Source organism: Mycteria americana, chromosome 6 (assembly GCF_035582795.1).
Source record: "Mycteria americana isolate JAX WOST 10 ecotype Jacksonville Zoo and Gardens chromosome 6, USCA_MyAme_1.0, whole genome shotgun sequence".
NCBI lineage: Eukaryota > Metazoa > Chordata > Aves > Ciconiiformes > Ciconiidae > Mycteria > Mycteria americana.
This window is the reverse complement of record NC_134370.1, coordinates 48,213,770-48,231,400: the sequence shown is the minus strand read 5'-3', so window position 1 is coordinate 48,231,400 and position 17,631 is coordinate 48,213,770. Positions and strand designations below refer to the sequence as shown.

Below are 17,631 nucleotides of genomic sequence, written 5' to 3'. Positions count from 1 at the left end.
GAGTGCAGGTAGAGTCCAGCTAGCAAGGAGAATGGGTGGCAAGGAGGACTGCCCATGAGCAACAGTGCCAGGTCTTGTATCACAGGGGTGATGGTGTCTGTCCCCATGTTCTCAGGCTGGGTCTTTCATTCCAGAAATTTGCCTGCTGACCCGTGGCCGGCGCACAGCCAGTGTGCGAGCTGATACCTACTGCCGGCTCTACTCCCTCTCAGTGGACAACTTCAACGAGGTGCTGGAAGAGTATCCCATGATGCGGCGAGCTTTTGAAACCGTGGCTCTTGACAGGCTGGACAGAATTGGTAAGTAGAAGGTGTGAGTGTCTCCTTCCCAGTACCTGCTGCCCTGGCACCCCATCTCCAGGCTTGGTCCTTAGTTCCTTTGCTGGAGTTGTGAACTGAAGGAGATCCCAGCCTGTCTCTCCTTGCCTGACTTCAGCTCCTACAAGGAACACAATCAGTTAAATCCACATCCTTCTCTTTTTCTCCCTCACACATACATATTTCTGCCAGCTCTTGCTTCCATTTGTTTCCCTTTCCAAGAGTTCTTTTTGAAGAACTGAGATCTGCAATCTGAGGCCATCAGGGCCATGCTGGTGAATTCAGTAAATTTTGAATTTTAGCTCCAAATGTGTAAATACCCACAGCCTCCCAGGTTCAAGAGAAAACAGACTAGACTGTGAGCCCAAAGTCCTGCAAGCAAACCCCAATATTTCAGTGAAGTGTTCTGTGGCAGAAATCATCTCTCAGCATGCGGACTTGAGTGTTTGTTAGAGTGTGACCTGATTTTGCAGGGATGCTGGCTAGGGTATGACTGTATGGGTTATTGGTATTAATTTTTTTTAAGACAAAAACTAGCAACCACATTGATGAGGAAGAGTATTCTTCTCTGGTATATCACTGCATAATGAAATGCAGACCATAATGCTCCTTTTTGGGACAGTTTTTTTTCTGGTCATAGTTGACAAGCAACTGGAGAAGCAGGAAGTGCTGTAGGGAAGGGAAAGCTTTGCGTGCTTTCTGATCCTAAAGAGACTCTTGTGCAAAGCCATCAGCAAAACACAACCACAAAGCACCTGCCCAGCTGTCCATTAGAGTCCAACTATAAATATATTCAGTAGAAATAGGCACCTGATTGAACAAAGACATGGAACAATTGATAAAAATCTAACCTCCCACAGCCCAAATTAAACACAATTAACCAAAGAGTATTTTTGAATTGTTATAGCTCACAGTGACCCATCCCAGGATGCTCTCCTGTGCTGTGGGAGACATAACCTGTGCTGCAAACATCCTTGTCTAACTAGAGAAGACCAGGATAACATTCCTTGGTCACAGCCAGAGACGTTTAACACAGAGAGATTAAGTAATTTATGCAAGGTCATGCAAGAAGTCTTTGCAGAGCTGAGGACTGAGCATTTCAGAGTCCCAGTCTGACTTCTTTAGCTTCTTATTATACATCTCTTAAACCTGCATGCATTTTCATTGCTTTTCAGAATCATAAAGGTCAGTGCAGGTCTGAATACAATGCAGAAGGCAAGGAGGATAATGGGGTGAGGGGCATAGGGAATAAGCTGGCATCCCAGCAAGGGGTGTAGTGCCTCTAGGGCTTTTCATTTCCGGAACATTGTATTCTGTGCATCTCATTACCTGCTGCAAATCAGAAAGTGTGACCGCTGAGGGAAAGGTTATGAGCTAAATATGTAGAGTTTGGCAAAGCCCGTGCTAATGAGGGCCTAGTGTAAGTGGCAATAGTCCCATCACTTGGGTTATGTAAATTAGACTGAACAAACCACTAAGGAAATGTAATGTCAGGCACAACCAGGGATGGGCCAGCTTGACATTGTCTCAATTTTTTGGCTTTAGATGGTCAGTGCTGCTCAGCTTCCTAGCCTGATGCTCTCTGTGACTGTGTATACAGGCAGGCAGGAAGTCCTGTGCTCCTTGTCTTTTGCTCTGTGTGCTGCTGCACACGTAACTAAAATTCATGGAAAATTCTGAACCCGCATAAAGAACCTCACATGCTTCTACCCCTAGGAGAAATTCCCTTCCACATGCAGCTGCAAAATGTCAACATAAGGTCAGAAGGTGACATGGAGCAACTGGAATAACAGGCCCTTTGGTGCAGAGCTCTGGCATTGTCCTCCCCTCCTTTTGCCATTCTGCTGACCTGAGACAACATCAGTCCCTATGTCATATAAAAGGCAGAAACCTTCAGAGTCGTACATTGAAAATCCTAGTGCTACCCCTGTTTCCCTGGCAATCAAACTTGAGAGCTGCCTGTTCTCTCAACTTTACATCCTCTACTATTGCAAAATAGCATCTTCATAGCACCTTCGAACCCTGTTGTGCCCAACAGTCTTTGGCTGGAATTTCCCAAAAGAGCCCAAGGGAGTTATGCGCACCCTAGTGAAATTGGCAGATCCCATGGAAATCCCTGTCTTTATAAATAAGGCATTTCTTCACCTTCCCCTGAAATGTGCACCATCCTGAAAGAGCAGCGCAGTAGCTGTGTAACAGCACGTGACTTTTTAGGGAAGTCAAGCTTACTGCATTCTGCTGAGACTCTCTCTGAAAGTAGAGGGATTATTCTAGAGGACTGAAGTTAAGGAACAGCAATTCATAAAAGCCAGGTATGAACAGAAGCAGGACCATATTTTTGGTTCCTGTTACATTCAGCTCAGGATCTGTACACAAGATGGAAGCAAATGGGAGCCTCTTTCCAGTCAGTGGTGCATTCACTAACTCCCTTCTACCCAGATGATTACATGTCCTTGAGAAGCCCATGCCTCACTGAGTACATGAAATGGTTCAGAGGGCTCTATTGCTATTCTGGTACCAGGATAAGATCCATCCACTATTCCCCCTGTGCAGTGAGGAATGAGGAGAGCAGGGAGAAAAATCTCTCCATCCAGTCACAGTGACTGGAGAGGTGTTTAAAGGATTACCTGCTATACAGAGGATTTGGAAAGCATGGTCTAAGCTTGTCTAGGTAGCAGGGAGACAGGATGAGAACGTAAGACCTCATCCCTTGAAGCAACAGGAGCAGTACTGGTTGACTGGAGGTGCAATGAGGCATTCACTTTGCAGAGCAAATGCAGTTTGAAAGCGTGTGGCTAGGCAGAGGGGAAGGAGAGGGGCAGATGCACCTTGACCTGTGGGCCCCCATCGCTTCCTGCTGGTAGATGGGCAGTGCAGCAGCATGAAGGGCACAGCCCCCCCAGGGAGCTGTCAGCTACATTGATCGCTCGGCAAAGAGTATGTTGATGTATCCTTCTAACCTCTGTTGTTAATGAGAATTGATATTGGCATCCTGCCTGGGCCATGCATGGCTGGGGAAGAAGTTTCCCAGGTGTTTTGCACTTGCAGAGCTCTTTAAAGACTGGAAGGGATTAGTCTCCATGAATTGACTAAGGCTGGGATTCTACAAAGATTTGTGTCCCTGCTTAACTGCTCTCTGAGTAGCTTCAGACTCTAAAGAAATCCTCAACCTGCAGAATATCACAGGCGTAACTCTCCACAGGCTCAGGGCCTAAAGATTGAGACTCAAGGAAATTAGGCTGATCACTGATTAATGATCATTTTATCACTGATTAAATCTTCCTCTTTTTCTTGTTCTTGACCAAGCTGTAAAATTCTTTGTAGTATTTGTGTGTTGAAATGATTTGTTCATTTCTTCAGTGAGTAATTATTTGTCTGACAAGCATTTGTGAATCGTCCCAGTTTGTGATGTGTCAGTTAGTTACGTAAGCCACATCATTCTGTTCCTGACTGGCTTTGAAACTGGTTTTCAGTGACCATTGAAGCTTAAAATTAGATTTTCACAAGTATTTGCACTTGTAAAACACAACCACTCAAATGTTTATTGAAAGTAAATACAATACGGGTCATTAATATTGTCGAATCAAAATTCACTGATGCGTTAAAAAAATATTGGGGGGCAATTATTTTCTGTTGTTCGTTGTGCTGTAATAAATACCATAAATATCTGTCATAAGGTTGCTTACCATCCATATCAAGGTCACTGGTGAGAGCTGAAGGCATACTTAAAGCCAGAGGAAGTTATTTTTTCATTTTCACCAGGAATTTTTTGCCACGTAGTTTGAAGTGCATACAGTTTGAATGCCAGTTGCATATGTTTTCATACAAGGATCCCAGTTAACCCAGGATTAAAAATACCTTGCATTTCCTCCAGGCATTGCAGATGCTAAAAATACAAAGAAAAGCTAAGACAACACAATACCAGTTTCTAAATATAATTATATAATATTATTGCGGTACAAGAGTGTCTGTTCAAGATACTATAGTGGTAGAAGTTTTAAAAGCTTTGTCATATAAACAAGCCACAAAAATAGCTGTTCCCAAAGTTTTTGACTGGGCACCCTATTTGTCAGCTCGTGATCACGCTTCTGCCGTTGAAATCCTGTTGGGTTTGCAACCCCGCTTGTCTAGGTCATGACTAATACTCTGGGATCTGCTGCCTCAGAGGAAGGGCTGGCTGCCCTGTGTTAGGCTAGGTGAACTGTGAATGAGAAGGTCTGGGATCTGTGCCAAGCTTTGCCACAGATTCCCTGTTTGTCCTTGTCATGCCTTTGCTCTGTGCCTCGGTTCCTCATCTCTTCTACAGGGAAAATAATACTAACAAAGGTGGAGCTCAGTCTCGGAATGCTTCTTAGCTGCCTACTCACTTGCAGCAGGTGCTGTGCAAGATCATATGAATAACTGAAACGGGCTGAAGTGTGTATAAATAAAACAATATGTACTCAGCATAAATTTTACACTGTATCCACATTGTAGTCCCAAATTTGTTTACTGTACACAGGTGAGTAACCCCCAAAGAGCTGCACATGTGAGATGAGCTTTAAACTGAAAGAGGGTAGGTTTAGATTAGATATAAGGAAGAAATTTTTCACTATGAGGGTGGTGAGGCACTGGAACAGGTTGCTCAGAGAAGTTATGGATGCCCCATCCCTGGTAGTGTTCAAGGCCAGGTTGGATGGGGCTTTGAGCAACCTGGTCTAGTAGAAGGTGTCCCTGCCCATGGCAGGGGGGTTGGAACTAGGTGATCTTTAAGGCCCCTTCCAACCCAAACCATTCTGTGATTCTGTGATTTGGTCATAAGGCTATATATATATATGCTTGTTATTTGAGGCTGCTGATACAGGCACAGGTGATGTAAGGATAAAAAGTTCCTGTGGCCCAGGTATACAATGCTAAAGTATGTGTCCTTTGGGAGAAAGCTTTATTTGAAAATAACATTGAACTCTGCCCAGCCCTTTAAGGAGGTGGAATCTCCTTAGTACTGAGTACTGAGTAGTGTAAACACAAGTACTGAGCAGGTGAGGGTATCAGTGGCTGACAAGAGATAACACAGGTTCTCCTGTGTTGTGTCCTCTCTCGTCACCTGAATAACCCACAAACAACTGTTTATGAGGAATCAACGTTCAAATACCATTATGTGTATTCCTCTGACTTGAAATCCTCTCCTATCATTTCCAACACTACGATCTGGAGATCTGAATCAGACTTTTATAGTCAGCAGAGAGAAAAAGGCATTTAGAGTGTGATTCATCTTCTCCTAAGGTGGCTATCTAAAATGGCTTAGGTGAATCACACCCTGGAAATGCTATCTAGCACAGATATGCAGGGTAGGAGCTTGGACTTAAGCAGGAATTGAATATTTGAATTTCTTTTTATTTGGAAGTGAAGGCCCAGACTCAGAGTATTTTCTGTTTAGCCTAAGGAAAGATATCAGCAACTCACCAGCCATAAGGGAATGCAAATTACTTCAGCTTAATTAAGGTGAACTGGCAACCCTGTTCACCTGAATAAGAAGTGCCATTTCTCATGCAACTCTAGAAGGAAAATAAAGCTTAAGAAACCCCAATAGAAGGGAAGTAGGGGGGTGGTGACGAGATCTCAGGAGACCTGTCTTTGACTTTGTAGATTACCTTGGTCACATCAGTTTATCCCAGCCCATGTCTACCTTGCAGGGTGCAAGTTCTCTGGGAAGTTTGGTCTTCTAGGTAGGAGTCAGTAGTACGACAGATGGATAGTTGGCTAGCTGGGAGACATTAAGCAGAAGCGAGAGAGTTGGGGGAGTTGTAGGAGATAGATACAATATATCTGTGCCCCATCTCCATGGGTCCCCCAAGTTACCAGATTCCTTTTATATTTAGAGAGCCACATCCACAGCTCTTTGCTATCTACATCAAAGTAAAACACCTGTTCTGATAACATTTTACTATTGCAACACCTTTTAAAATAATTTTCAACCCCCTCTTTAATTACATGAAGTAGGACCTGCTTAACAACCACACCTCTAGACTCAGGGGACTTTTCCTGTCTTGAAGGCAGTCCACTAGCTACCTGCAACCAGACCACACTGCAAAGCACACAACTGACAGAAAAACAGTGCCAGAATGTCCAAAGTCTTCCAGAATCTGTCCCTGTCACAGCTGTCAGTTCCAGCAGGGCACTGAGAATTGAGTGCAGGAGCTTTGGCTCCAGACACAAGCACTTCTGCCACTTGAGGAGAAGGCAACTCTTTGGTTGGCTTCAGTCTCCAGTGGTAAGTAACAGCCAGGACACCATGCTTCAGGCAGCACAGGGCATCACAGGCACTCCAGAATTGTACAATTCTGACACTTGTTCATGGATATTCACAAACTATTTGCTCTAGATAGCTCTATAAATTCTTTTTTTTTTTTTTTTTCTGCAAAGCTCTGTATGGTGGGCATAACTGTAAAGACTGGGAGGGAAGAGCTTCATTTATTTTAAGTTTTGTTATGAGATTCATCACATAACATTATTCACAGTGTATCATTTGACCTACAGCAGTTTGGCCCAGTTAAAGGTTGTGTTCTGTCTGTTAACAAAGAGATGCCACATATTTTGGAAGGTTTATGGGAGAGGAGAAGCAATCAGTGGTAAGCCTGAGCTGTACAGGGAGGGAAGACCTCCACTTGGAAAGACAGGGAATTGTCCATTTTAAATTTTTGAACTCATCATTGTTTGTTAAGATGGTAATAAGAAAACAGATTCAGCTAACCTCCCCAGTACAATGGGCTCTACACTGATAAAATTTATTTCCCTTTCAATATGGTATTTGGCTTTCCTGCAATAAAACCCCTGTGTACACGTGTAACTCCACATAGGTTTGCAGAGGACAGAGCAGGGGAGAAGGAGATATTGTTGTACTTTAAATGTACCACCAGAGTTCAAAGGATACAACTTTAGCAAGACAGAAATGAAACCACAGTATGCAGGCGGGTGCTCCTTGTATGTATCATGGCATAAGAGCACACGTGCGACAATTACTGCAGAGCAGTTCATTGAGAACTGCACATCCAGTTTGTATGTATTTACACAACCAGGCTCTCAGGAAAGTTAATCTGAATGAGTTTCTAGAAAAGATGCATTAAGTGCACTGAACTCCTCCGTGGATGCTCTTAGAGTTGATCCAGCTGGCTTTGCTTTGCTTCCAAGAGCTACTTCAATTCTGAGCAGAAACATTGACAAGACAGTTAATACAGTTCAGTGTGGGTTAACTTACATTTGAGAGAAAGACAGCTTTGAACAGGAAAAGAGCACATACACTGGGAGTTAGAAATTATTTTGAAATCTCTGTTCCAGCTAATTTCCCTATATACACAGACTCTAAGACAGCGGCAGGAGCTGGTGCAGCAAGACCTTCCAACCTTCCAACCAATGTAGTCCCAGTGCCCAAGAGTTCCCCTGGGGCATAGAAGCAGCTGTGTCAAACTGCCAGTTACTGAGTATGTCCCGGGCTTCTTTGCCTGCAGTTGCCAGTGGCTGTATTGCCCCTCTGGGGACAATGGCAGCGAGGAGACACAAATAACCCATAGGCAAGGGAGGGCAAAGACCACCTTCAAAGCTGCTATGTGCTGCGAGCCCTTTGCTGCAACCAGTGATCCAAGCAGGGTGTTTAGTACCCACTCTTATGAATAATAAGCAGCAAAGACCTGAAAGAAGTGTGGCAGGGGCAGCCACTTTGACAGCAGGCCAGGGCATAAGCCAGCCTAATAAAGTGAGATTATTTCAAATACATGCAAATTCAGACAGCAATTTAGTGACCTGAATTCTTAAACTGCAGCCAGTGGGCTTAGACAGAACTGACAAGAGAAATGAACAGAAAGTCACAGCTAATTTCCCCTGTGTCTGTGCAGAATTTTAACAACAAAAGGCTAATTTTGATTATTTGATAGAATTATTATTGTTGAGTGCTGGCTCCTTTTATGAAATCACATGAGGCTTTCTCCCTGTTCTTTTGTGGGCTATCTACAGTTGAGGAAAATCTGACTTTGTAATTCTTTATTAAGGGGGCAACATCTATTTGCTCAGTTTCCATAATTTTACATACCCCACTACACTTCAAAGCACCAGTAGCTTTGCTATGAACATCTTCTAGGCTCAAAATATCTTCGTTTTTTTCCCTGTGTTTAGCCTATTCTTGCAGTGAGGAAAATAGGGAGTTTTTAGAACCCAGAGCACTGCAGTGATTATATTTATTTTTGTCTGACTGGGAAAAAATCATATTGTGTTAGGAGCTGTACAAAGAGAACAAAAAAGTCAGTTGTGCCATGGAGGCCTTTTAGTCTTAAGTCCTTTAACTGACTGTGCTCCTGTAGCTCTATTAGTTGAACTGTCCCTCAGTCCTGTTCAGGGGCACATCCAGCCCAAGTGGCTGCTTGGAAGCCACCCAGTCCTCTCTTCATCAGGTTGTCACACACCACTTGCCCTGCAGAAACCCAAGGCAGCTTCTCTCTCCTCTGTAGAAAGGTAAGGGGCCTTCAGCTACCACAGAGTAAGCAGGTGTGGGGAGTTGGTGCATGAGGTGGCTGCAGATGGCTCCTATGCCAGCTCCGTGGCATCTCAGTAAATTTGTATAGTGCTTTTGGGTTCAGGAGAAATGCTTGGGTGGATTGTTTAACTTACTACCTTACACTCTGCTCAGCACTTTGATTTATGTGGGATAAACAACGTAGAAGAAGAAACTCTGTAACATACCGCCTCCGTGCTTCCGTGATTAGATTGAAGGGGAAATAGGAGTCCCTTTTCCTTTCTCCTAATGAAGCTTCTCACTGGCTTAGCAAGAACACAGGACTCTATTGCGGTTCACTGAGCATAGGTGTGAGCTGCAGAACATCATTTCAATTAGGGTTACACAGAGCCAAACTAATCAGCCTTTCAGTCCTCTGACTGCTGTCTTTTCTGCTCTCCTTTTGAGGCAGGTGCTGTGACAATAAATCCAGAGCAGGAAAAATGAATTTGAAACTGAAGCAATTTCATAAATAAGATGAGGAGGAGAAATAGTCTCAGAACCACCGGCCCAAGCAAACTTTCTCCTACTGCCTCAGTTCCACTGTTGGCTTATGTTTCATGCAGGACCTTAGTCAGACCTGCCAGGAAAATGTCTTTGTCCCACCAGGATTCTGCTGTGTGCCTGTTCTCATCTGGTGCTGGTTAGGAGGAGGATTTTCTCCAGAAGCAACTAATAAGACTTATATTGGTGTGTGGAAACATCATGTAAATGATGCAATTAATTAGAATGGTGGAACCAATTAATTTTTCAGTTTGCTAACCAATTACAATTTTGAAAAATTATTTTGAAAAATTCCTCTCCCCTTCAATAACTGAAATAATGTTTTTAGTAATTTTTTTAAATGTTCTGGAGCAGAAATTTGAGACTTTCTTGGCAAAACAGAAAAGAAAAATTTGATCTAATAAAACAGTTAATAGATTCAAGCTGGGCTCAGGAAAACAGTGAAGTGCAATGTAATTTCAAAGGAAAACTGAAATGTTCTGTTTTAAAAACTAACAAAAATAATAATTCCAAGGTTTTTGCTGGAATTATTTTATCAATTTGACACAAATTTAAGGAGCTTTGATCAAACTGTTTCCAGTAAATAGTTTGCATGCTTGGCAAATGTTAGCATATTCTCTATTTAGTGCTCTGCCAAGGAAACCAGAGTCTGCCGTTCAGCTCTTTCAGGAGCTCCGGTTATGAAAACATCAGTCTCCTCAACTCATCCGTGCAGCTCCGATTAACATTGCTGTGGGTTCTCATTTGAATTGAGGGCAGCATTGGAAATTGCAGGCTATTCAAGCACAGACAAGCAAATCAGAAGCCAAAGACAGGTGACATGGAATTAAAAGAGTGAGATGAGGTGTAATGAGGGAAACACAGAGCAGTTGCTGGTATTGAGCTTTTCGGAAAGCTGCACTAGCAACATCTGCTGTTTCTCCTTCTTCTACCCGTAGCCATTCCTCCTCAGCCAGGTTTTGCTACAGTCTGTTATCAAGAAAGCAAATGTGGTAAGGCGGCTTTTTTGCTTATCTACTTTGAACTCAGCATGCCATCTCCTATCCACATCCTGACCTTGCAGTTGTGTGAGATAGCTACAGATTCCCCATGCTGGGATTTGTACCTTCAACTACAGAAAGAGAATGATTACAAACCTGCAGTCTGAATCCCTCTTTAAGTTAAGTGTGCTGGCCAGATCCTCTCTTACCTGTCAATTTTATTTAGATAGGTTGTTCCTTCTCTCCAGACTTGGAGCAGTAGTGTTTCTGTTTCTGTTTAAGCAGCTCTTTCTGATCTAATTTGTTTGTGAGCACATATGTGATTCTAATAGATACCACGTGGAAATTACTGTGTGTGTGCAGCGTGACCCTCTGTGCCATTCACTCCCTTTCACTGTATGTTCACTGCAAAAATGCTTGTAGGTTTAAAGGTGACATTCATGATCCCTCTGGTGTGCCTGGCTACATGAATGGCAGGTAGAACCAGAGTCTGTCTCTTTAGGGGATATCGGTGCTGTCTATTCCAGTCTGGTATACAACGAAACAGACATTATATACATATCCTACACACCCACTTCCAGTGCAGACAAGCTCTGCAGTGCCTGTAATGACATTAGCAGGTCAGAACACTGTTTACCTTCAGGACTGTGTCCTTCCAGGGCTGGTGTCTCTCCAAGGTGAGAAAATAAAGGCCAGTCCATAATCCTTACTGCCTGTTTTGGAGGGAGTAATTAGCAGTAGGTAAAACACAAAAGCATTAAGCATCCCATAGCACTACCCACAACAGACACATCCCAAACACACAAGTTGCAGATCCAGAATCAAAACTCTGTCAGCATTTTAGTAGTTTGGTTTTATGATGCAGTTCAGCTCACTGTAGATTGCAAGCTTCACCCACTCTGAACAATTGGATAGCACTATTGCATAGTATTCAGTTGCTAGAGCCACACCTTGTCCTTTATAAAGAGATAAACGCTTGATTTTAAAAAGTACAGTGAAGGAAAAACCCTTAGTGTGTTCTTCCAATGCTTAACTACAATTACAGTTAGATTGCTCCTTTTTTTTTCTGGGCTTGTCTAAAATCACAGTATCTTGTGGGTCCTTCTGGAACCAAAGGGAATGGTTCTTAGCAACTTCCTTCATCTGTGAAGTTCCCTATAAATCAGTAGCAAGTCACCTCTTCTCTGAGAGAAGCTGAATACGTTGTACTTATTCACTGATGTTTTTCAAGCCTGATTCTTATTGATATTTTCTGTACTCTTTCATGCTTTGCAGCTAGACACTAGAACTAAAACATCATACTGTATGCCTTCCTAGCATTTTATGTGTTAGTGACTAGTATCTTTCTTACACTTTATAATTTCCTTCTTATTTGTGCAACGATTGTTTCACCTTTTTCTGTTGGTAGATTTGGAACTCAACTAGTTATATTCAAGACTACCATTTCAGAGTTACTTTTAGGACACCAGGATACCAGCTACCCTCTCCAGAGTGCCATTCAAGTTCTTTTCTGCCACATGTTTGATTTTACATTTGGCTAGAACAAGAGGCATGTCCTTAAACTCTGACTCTTTTATCTGTTACAGATATAAAAGATACACCATATAGTAAAAATACCCCAGCAATCTGGATGTCGTCTATGCACAGAGAGGTACTCACATCTGTACACAAAGATCTGAGATCTGACTGGCATAGGATTGAAAGGAAATTCCTCTGGAATCTCACTGGGAACTACTACCCAACATGGCAGTCTGCTCTTAATCATTCCTTCTTGGGAACTATCAGCTGACCAGTTTAAACTAGAATGCTGTATGGGACAAATTAAATATCATATTGTGGTCTTAGTCGATAATATCAATGGTTGATTTATCTTGAAAGTTGTGATTTCATAAAAGCATGGAGACAAGTTTAATGGACAAGCCCTTGTTTGCAGGAAACTTAATTGACATAAGCTGTGCTGCCAGCCTTTAATTCGTAAAGCATGACATGATTTGGGGGTTAAAATACAGAAAAAGAGGCCCTTCCACATCCAGGCCTCCATTCCATACCTGCTGCTATCTCATGCTCTGTGAATCTGCAGCAATTGGCAAGATGCTGTCTGTCAAGATACATTTGATTAAGGAGGAGGGTTAATACTTTTTTGATCTAGCTTTTGATCAAAATAGCTTTTGATCTAAGCCGAACTAGCTGGTGCCTCATCTAGAGGTGACCCTTCTACACTCACCCCCTGAGCTTCAGCTACAAAATGAGCTGTGTATAGACACACAACCAGGGAGCCAGGTATGCACATGCATGCACACAGACACACACAGAACTTACCAGGCTGAACCCTTCAAATCCAAACAGCTTCAGTAAACAAAAGTGAAAAGGAAGCCCATAGGCAGGTGCTGTCATCAATTCAAACTGGCATGTCAGGATAGAGGACCCTTGAAAAGGCAAGAACAGGGATCTAATCCACATTAATTTTGTAAGAAAATCATTCAAATCAGCATATACCAGCTCCTTATAAATCAGTGCTGGCACAGTTATCAATTCACACGCTGTTCTGAGAACAGAGATATGAAAGCCATTATGGGGAGTGCCTGTCCACGTCAGAAATCCTCTCCTTTGAGAAGGCATTTGTGCTCTGGTGAAAGGGCATACTGGCAGGATCTCATCCTGCTGCATTGAATGGTTCTGTCCTTCAGTCCAGGAGAGTGCATCCCTTCAGTGCCAGGTGCACTCTCAGGCCAGACAAACTCAATATGCCACATTTTCCAGCCCATTGAAAAGGCAAAACACTGAGCTAATATTTTACTGCAGGCTAGGAAGTCCAGCTGGAACATGACATTTGCTAGCCTGCAGTTTCCTTAAAGTTGGGGCTAGAAGGGCATGGCCAAGGAAGATGGTAGCTGCAGCATGTCTGAAGTCTCTTACTTGGGCCAGCTGAGCTTTTCCAGCATGTAAAGTCCTTCTGTAGAGAAATTTCCTTTCAACTAAAACCACATATTTGACTCCAGAGTGAACAAGTTGCATGAGACAGATGAGGAAAAGGTGTAGCTGAAGGAGAGTAGCTGAAGACTCAGGAGACTTCACTGGACTTATATTTTTGAGGTTTTTCCTTTGCAAACAAAAAAATTACAGCCTTTGGATTTATGCTCTTTTTCTAATGGAAGTTCAGATTATGAGGTGCAAAATGGGAATCTTCCAGATTCATAAGCTTTGCTACCAGTCTGCCACACTTATCAAAAGTGGCTTTACTGTCTAAGAATATGTGTCCTGTCAGGCACATTTTTATGGGATCTTGAGATTTGTTGATCATACCACAAAAGCAGAAGATGTGATGTTTGTCGTTTTGTTGCTGGAGCACAGAGACCCCATAATGACAGTGGAGGGGAGACAGTGCCAACAATTCAAGGAAAGTCTGGCAGAAAGCTTTGAGGAAGCCTCCCATGCTTTGACATATCGGAATGACTCTTTCTCTCTTCACTTTCTCTACAGGCAAGAAAAATTCCATTCTGCTGCATAAAGTCCAGCATGACCTCAATTCGGGTGTTTTCAACTACCAAGAGAATGAGATCATCCAGCAGATTGTGCAGCATGACAGAGAGATGGCACACTGTGCTCACAATGTCCAGGCTGCTGCCGCTGCTGCTGCTGCTGCCGCATCCACACCCACCCCTGTCATCTGGACTCCACTGATCCAGGCACCCCTGCAAGCTGCAGCAGCTACCACTTCTGTTGCTATAGCTCTGACCCACCATCCACGCCTCCCGACAGCCATCTTCCGTCCTCCGGTGTCTGTTTTGGGTTCCTTGGGACAGCAATCCAACCAGACTCCAAGACAGCTGAAAAGGCTTCAGTCTCTAATCCCATCAACTGGGCCTTCTGCTGTTGGCTCTCCCTCCAGTACTCCATCCCAGCTGCATACACCAGGAGCAGAAACCCCTTCATCCTCTTCCTTCCACATCCAGCAGCTCGCAGGATTCTCAGCTGCTGCCAGCTTAGGCCAGTTCCAGGTGGGATCCCCTCCAGGTGGCTCAAGCCAGCCGGGTTTGAGCAGCGCATCCTCAGTGGGACTGAGCCAGTTCCAACATGCACCTTCTGGATCACCTTTAGGTACAGCTCAGCCTATGCAGCAGCAACAGCAGCAGCAGCAGCAGCCAGCCCTTCCCAGCAGTGGATTCGGGCACTTCCAGCAAGCCACAACTAGCTCCCCGTCAACATCACTCACCCAACTCTCATCAAACTCACCTCCCAGTCTTCTCAACCAGTTTCAACCCACCACAAGACCACTGCAGGGGGGACAGTTACAGCAGCTCTCGGGCAGTGGGACTTTGGGGGGAATGAATCACTTCCAACCCCCTCCTTCTTCCAACTCTCCATCCTCCAGCCTAAGCCAGCTGGCACAGGCCTCTGGTGGGCCATCCTCAGGCCTGTGCCAAACACAACCAAGTGCATTAGGATCTTTAACTGGAACGATAGCCCAGCTTCACCAAGAACGGCCACCTTTTGCCTCCATGTCTCCACTACAACAGGCTGGCATCGCCTCTCCCTGTTATACTCCTTCTGGCCTTAGTCCTCCTAGTCAGAGCCCAGTGGCAACAAGAACTTTTCAGTGTGGCCCTTCCGGGGCCTCAGGCTCTCACGGATCTCTGCTCCTGCCTCAGACAGCCAGCCCACCTCCACAGATCCTGCAGTCCAAGAGCACACCGCCTGTGCCACCGGGACGTCTGAGCCAGGACATCAAGTTGATTTCTGCTTCCCAGCCATCTTTGCCCCAAGATCTGGCTCAGACACTGAGCCAAAGTTCTCCTCATTCCTCTAGAGAATCTGTTTCCAGCTTCTCTCCTTTTCCTGGTGGAGGGACTGGACTTCTTGGGAAGCCTTGTAGCTCAATTCCTGGGCGTGTGACTTTACCACGTCAGATGTCCTCAGGTTCTTTACCACATCCGCTGGTGTTTGGGGCCAGTGCTGCAGGCGCCGCTTCTCTGACTGCTGGTGGGCGGAAAGAATCCATAGTGCTCACAGGGGATCTGGAACCTGTCAGATCCAAACTGCCCTCCAATTTGTGAGGACTCCTTCTGAGCGCTGGTTATGTCAGCCGTGCAATTCAGTTCCTGATTAGACTTTCATGAATCATTTTTTCCTTTTCCTTCCCCCTCCCCCCCTTTTTTCTCCCTTTCTTTTGTTTAGGTTTAACTGTGATTAGAAACAAACAAAAACCACACGAAAAACAACAAAAAAAGAAGATAACCAGGTATTCTTAGAGCTATAGATTTTTGGTCACTTGATTTTATAGAATATTTTAATACATGGAACAAAAGGATATGAGCAAATTTAATCCAATGAGGTAACGCACAGACAAGGCATGTGCCTGAGCTGGAACATATGAATGATCAGCCATAGAAGCCACCAAAAAAGGTTTTCCTGTTGAGACAAAGATCTGAAGTTGACATGGGCCATAAAAGGGAACATCAGGTCAGGCCTGTAGCTGGTGTTTTTAGAACAGCTCTGGTTGGCCTCAGCTTTGCATCGCTGTGCACCAGCTGCGAACCTGGCCTGCAGCATTTATTTATGGGGGGACTTGGATGGCTCACTGTGCGCATTAGAAAGTTTCACTTCCTCCCAGGTTTTCTCCTGTGATCAGCAGGTTGCAGAGGAAGCAAGAAAAGGGATGAGTTTCATTAATGCAGTCCCCTCTAGGGATTTCAGAAGGGCTGAATTTTTGTTTGGACTCCATCTGAAGAAGATAAAGGTGACCAGGAGATGGACGGGCCTGACTTCAGATGCTTGTCTCTTTCTTATTCCACTGATGCTCTAGTGGGAACAAGAAACAATCCCTTGTAAGTCACAGGAAGGGCAGTGAATACCCCCTCTGTATTTTTGTAGGCGTCATGGATGTGGGTTGTGGGAGAAGTCCCATCTCTCTGCCAGCACACTAGGCAGCTGGCCTCAGCCAGCAGAAGAGCCCAAGCTTCAACCTCTCCATGGTTTGGAAAGCATGTGTACTGCCTTCCAGGATGGGGCATACAAAACAAGGGGAGGGATGAAGAAAGAAGCAGCACTTTAACCTTCCCTCTCTCATTTTAATGTCTCAGTGTCCATGGGCTGACTACTTTGAAGAGAACTGGGTAGAATAAGGTTGAAAAGTGGGGTGCAGTCACCTGAGCCCTCTTCCTCCTTAGCCCAGGGGAGTTTGAGCTTTGAGGCACCAAGGGTAGTAGTGGTGCCCAGACAAGAATACTCCAGCTTTGCAACTATGTTTATACCATTAAACCAGATTAGACCAGAAATTTGGCCAGCCATGGTCCATGCTTCTCCTCTGATGGGGGAATTGAAATCGTTTGCTTGATTTCACCAGCAATAACAGCCTGCACCTGATTGGCTTTGGTCTTGCCCTGCAGTTGCAGCATCACTGGACACATCTGGGGCCTGGCAGGCACCTTGAGCTGGATTTTTTGGGCTCCCCTGATATAAGGCAGTTAAAGTGGGATAAAGACAGGAAGGGGCCATTGGGTGCACGTAGCACTGAGAAGCTACAGCCTTTACCTCTAGAGCAAATGTCTCCTTTTTTTTTACTTTGATCTTTTCTCCTCTTTTATTTTTCCTTAGGCCAAGAGGTGTCTCCAGCCACCTCACTGTAAAGAGTCAGGTGCTCAGTTTTTCTAACATATTAGAAAAACATGTCCAGCCTCCCTGTTTCCAGCTATCATGGGGTCCTTTCAGCCCTCACAGGGAAAGCAGGACTTCATGCAGCAGTGCCAAAAAACTTACTATTATCACAGTAACAATACAGGTCCATATAACTCCCTCTCTTACCTCCTCCTCCCACCCCCAACTCTCTCCCAAAACACTGGCTGACAGTTGTTTTTTATACCGAATTGTTTGCAAAACTCTTGACATGTGCCTGTATCTTGAATGTTGCTGCAAGCATTCCTGGGCACTCCTGCTTCACCGTGCTTTGGTGGCTCAGAATTCAGATGTAATCAGCTTTGGTCTTCCTTAAAGGGTCAGGGGAATTCTAGAAATGTTTTTTCTACTAGCTACATACAACTATATATGTGTGAGTGTGTGTGGTGGGAGGGGTGCATGTGTGTGTGTGTGTGTGTGTGTATAGATTTTATATATATATCTATATACACACATGCTTTTATATATATAGTATACAGTTATACACATATGTAGTCTATTTATGCACATGTGTAAGCACGCACGCGCACACACACACACATATTTATATATATATATCTCCTAGTTTTAAAATACATGTCAATTTTGACCCTCCTGTAGGACTGATTGGCAGGTGATAATTATAATCTATAGATCC

The 17,631-nt window shown here is 44.1% G+C and overlaps 1 protein-coding gene across 1 annotated transcript in view; it reads left to right on the top strand.

Annotated features, from left to right (window-relative positions):
• HCN4 (hyperpolarization activated cyclic nucleotide gated potassium channel 4) overlaps positions 1–15,376 on the top strand; it is a 104,593-nt gene extending 89,217 nt beyond the window's left edge. Inside the window, exons 7-8 of the mRNA XM_075504171.1 lie at positions 135–299; positions 13,803–15,376. Of these exons, the coding sequence (XP_075360286.1) occupies positions 135–299; positions 13,803–15,376 (1,739 nt within the window). The remainder of the gene's footprint in view (positions 1–134; positions 300–13,802) is intronic.
• The last annotated feature ends 2,255 nt before the right edge of the window (positions 15,377–17,631 follow it).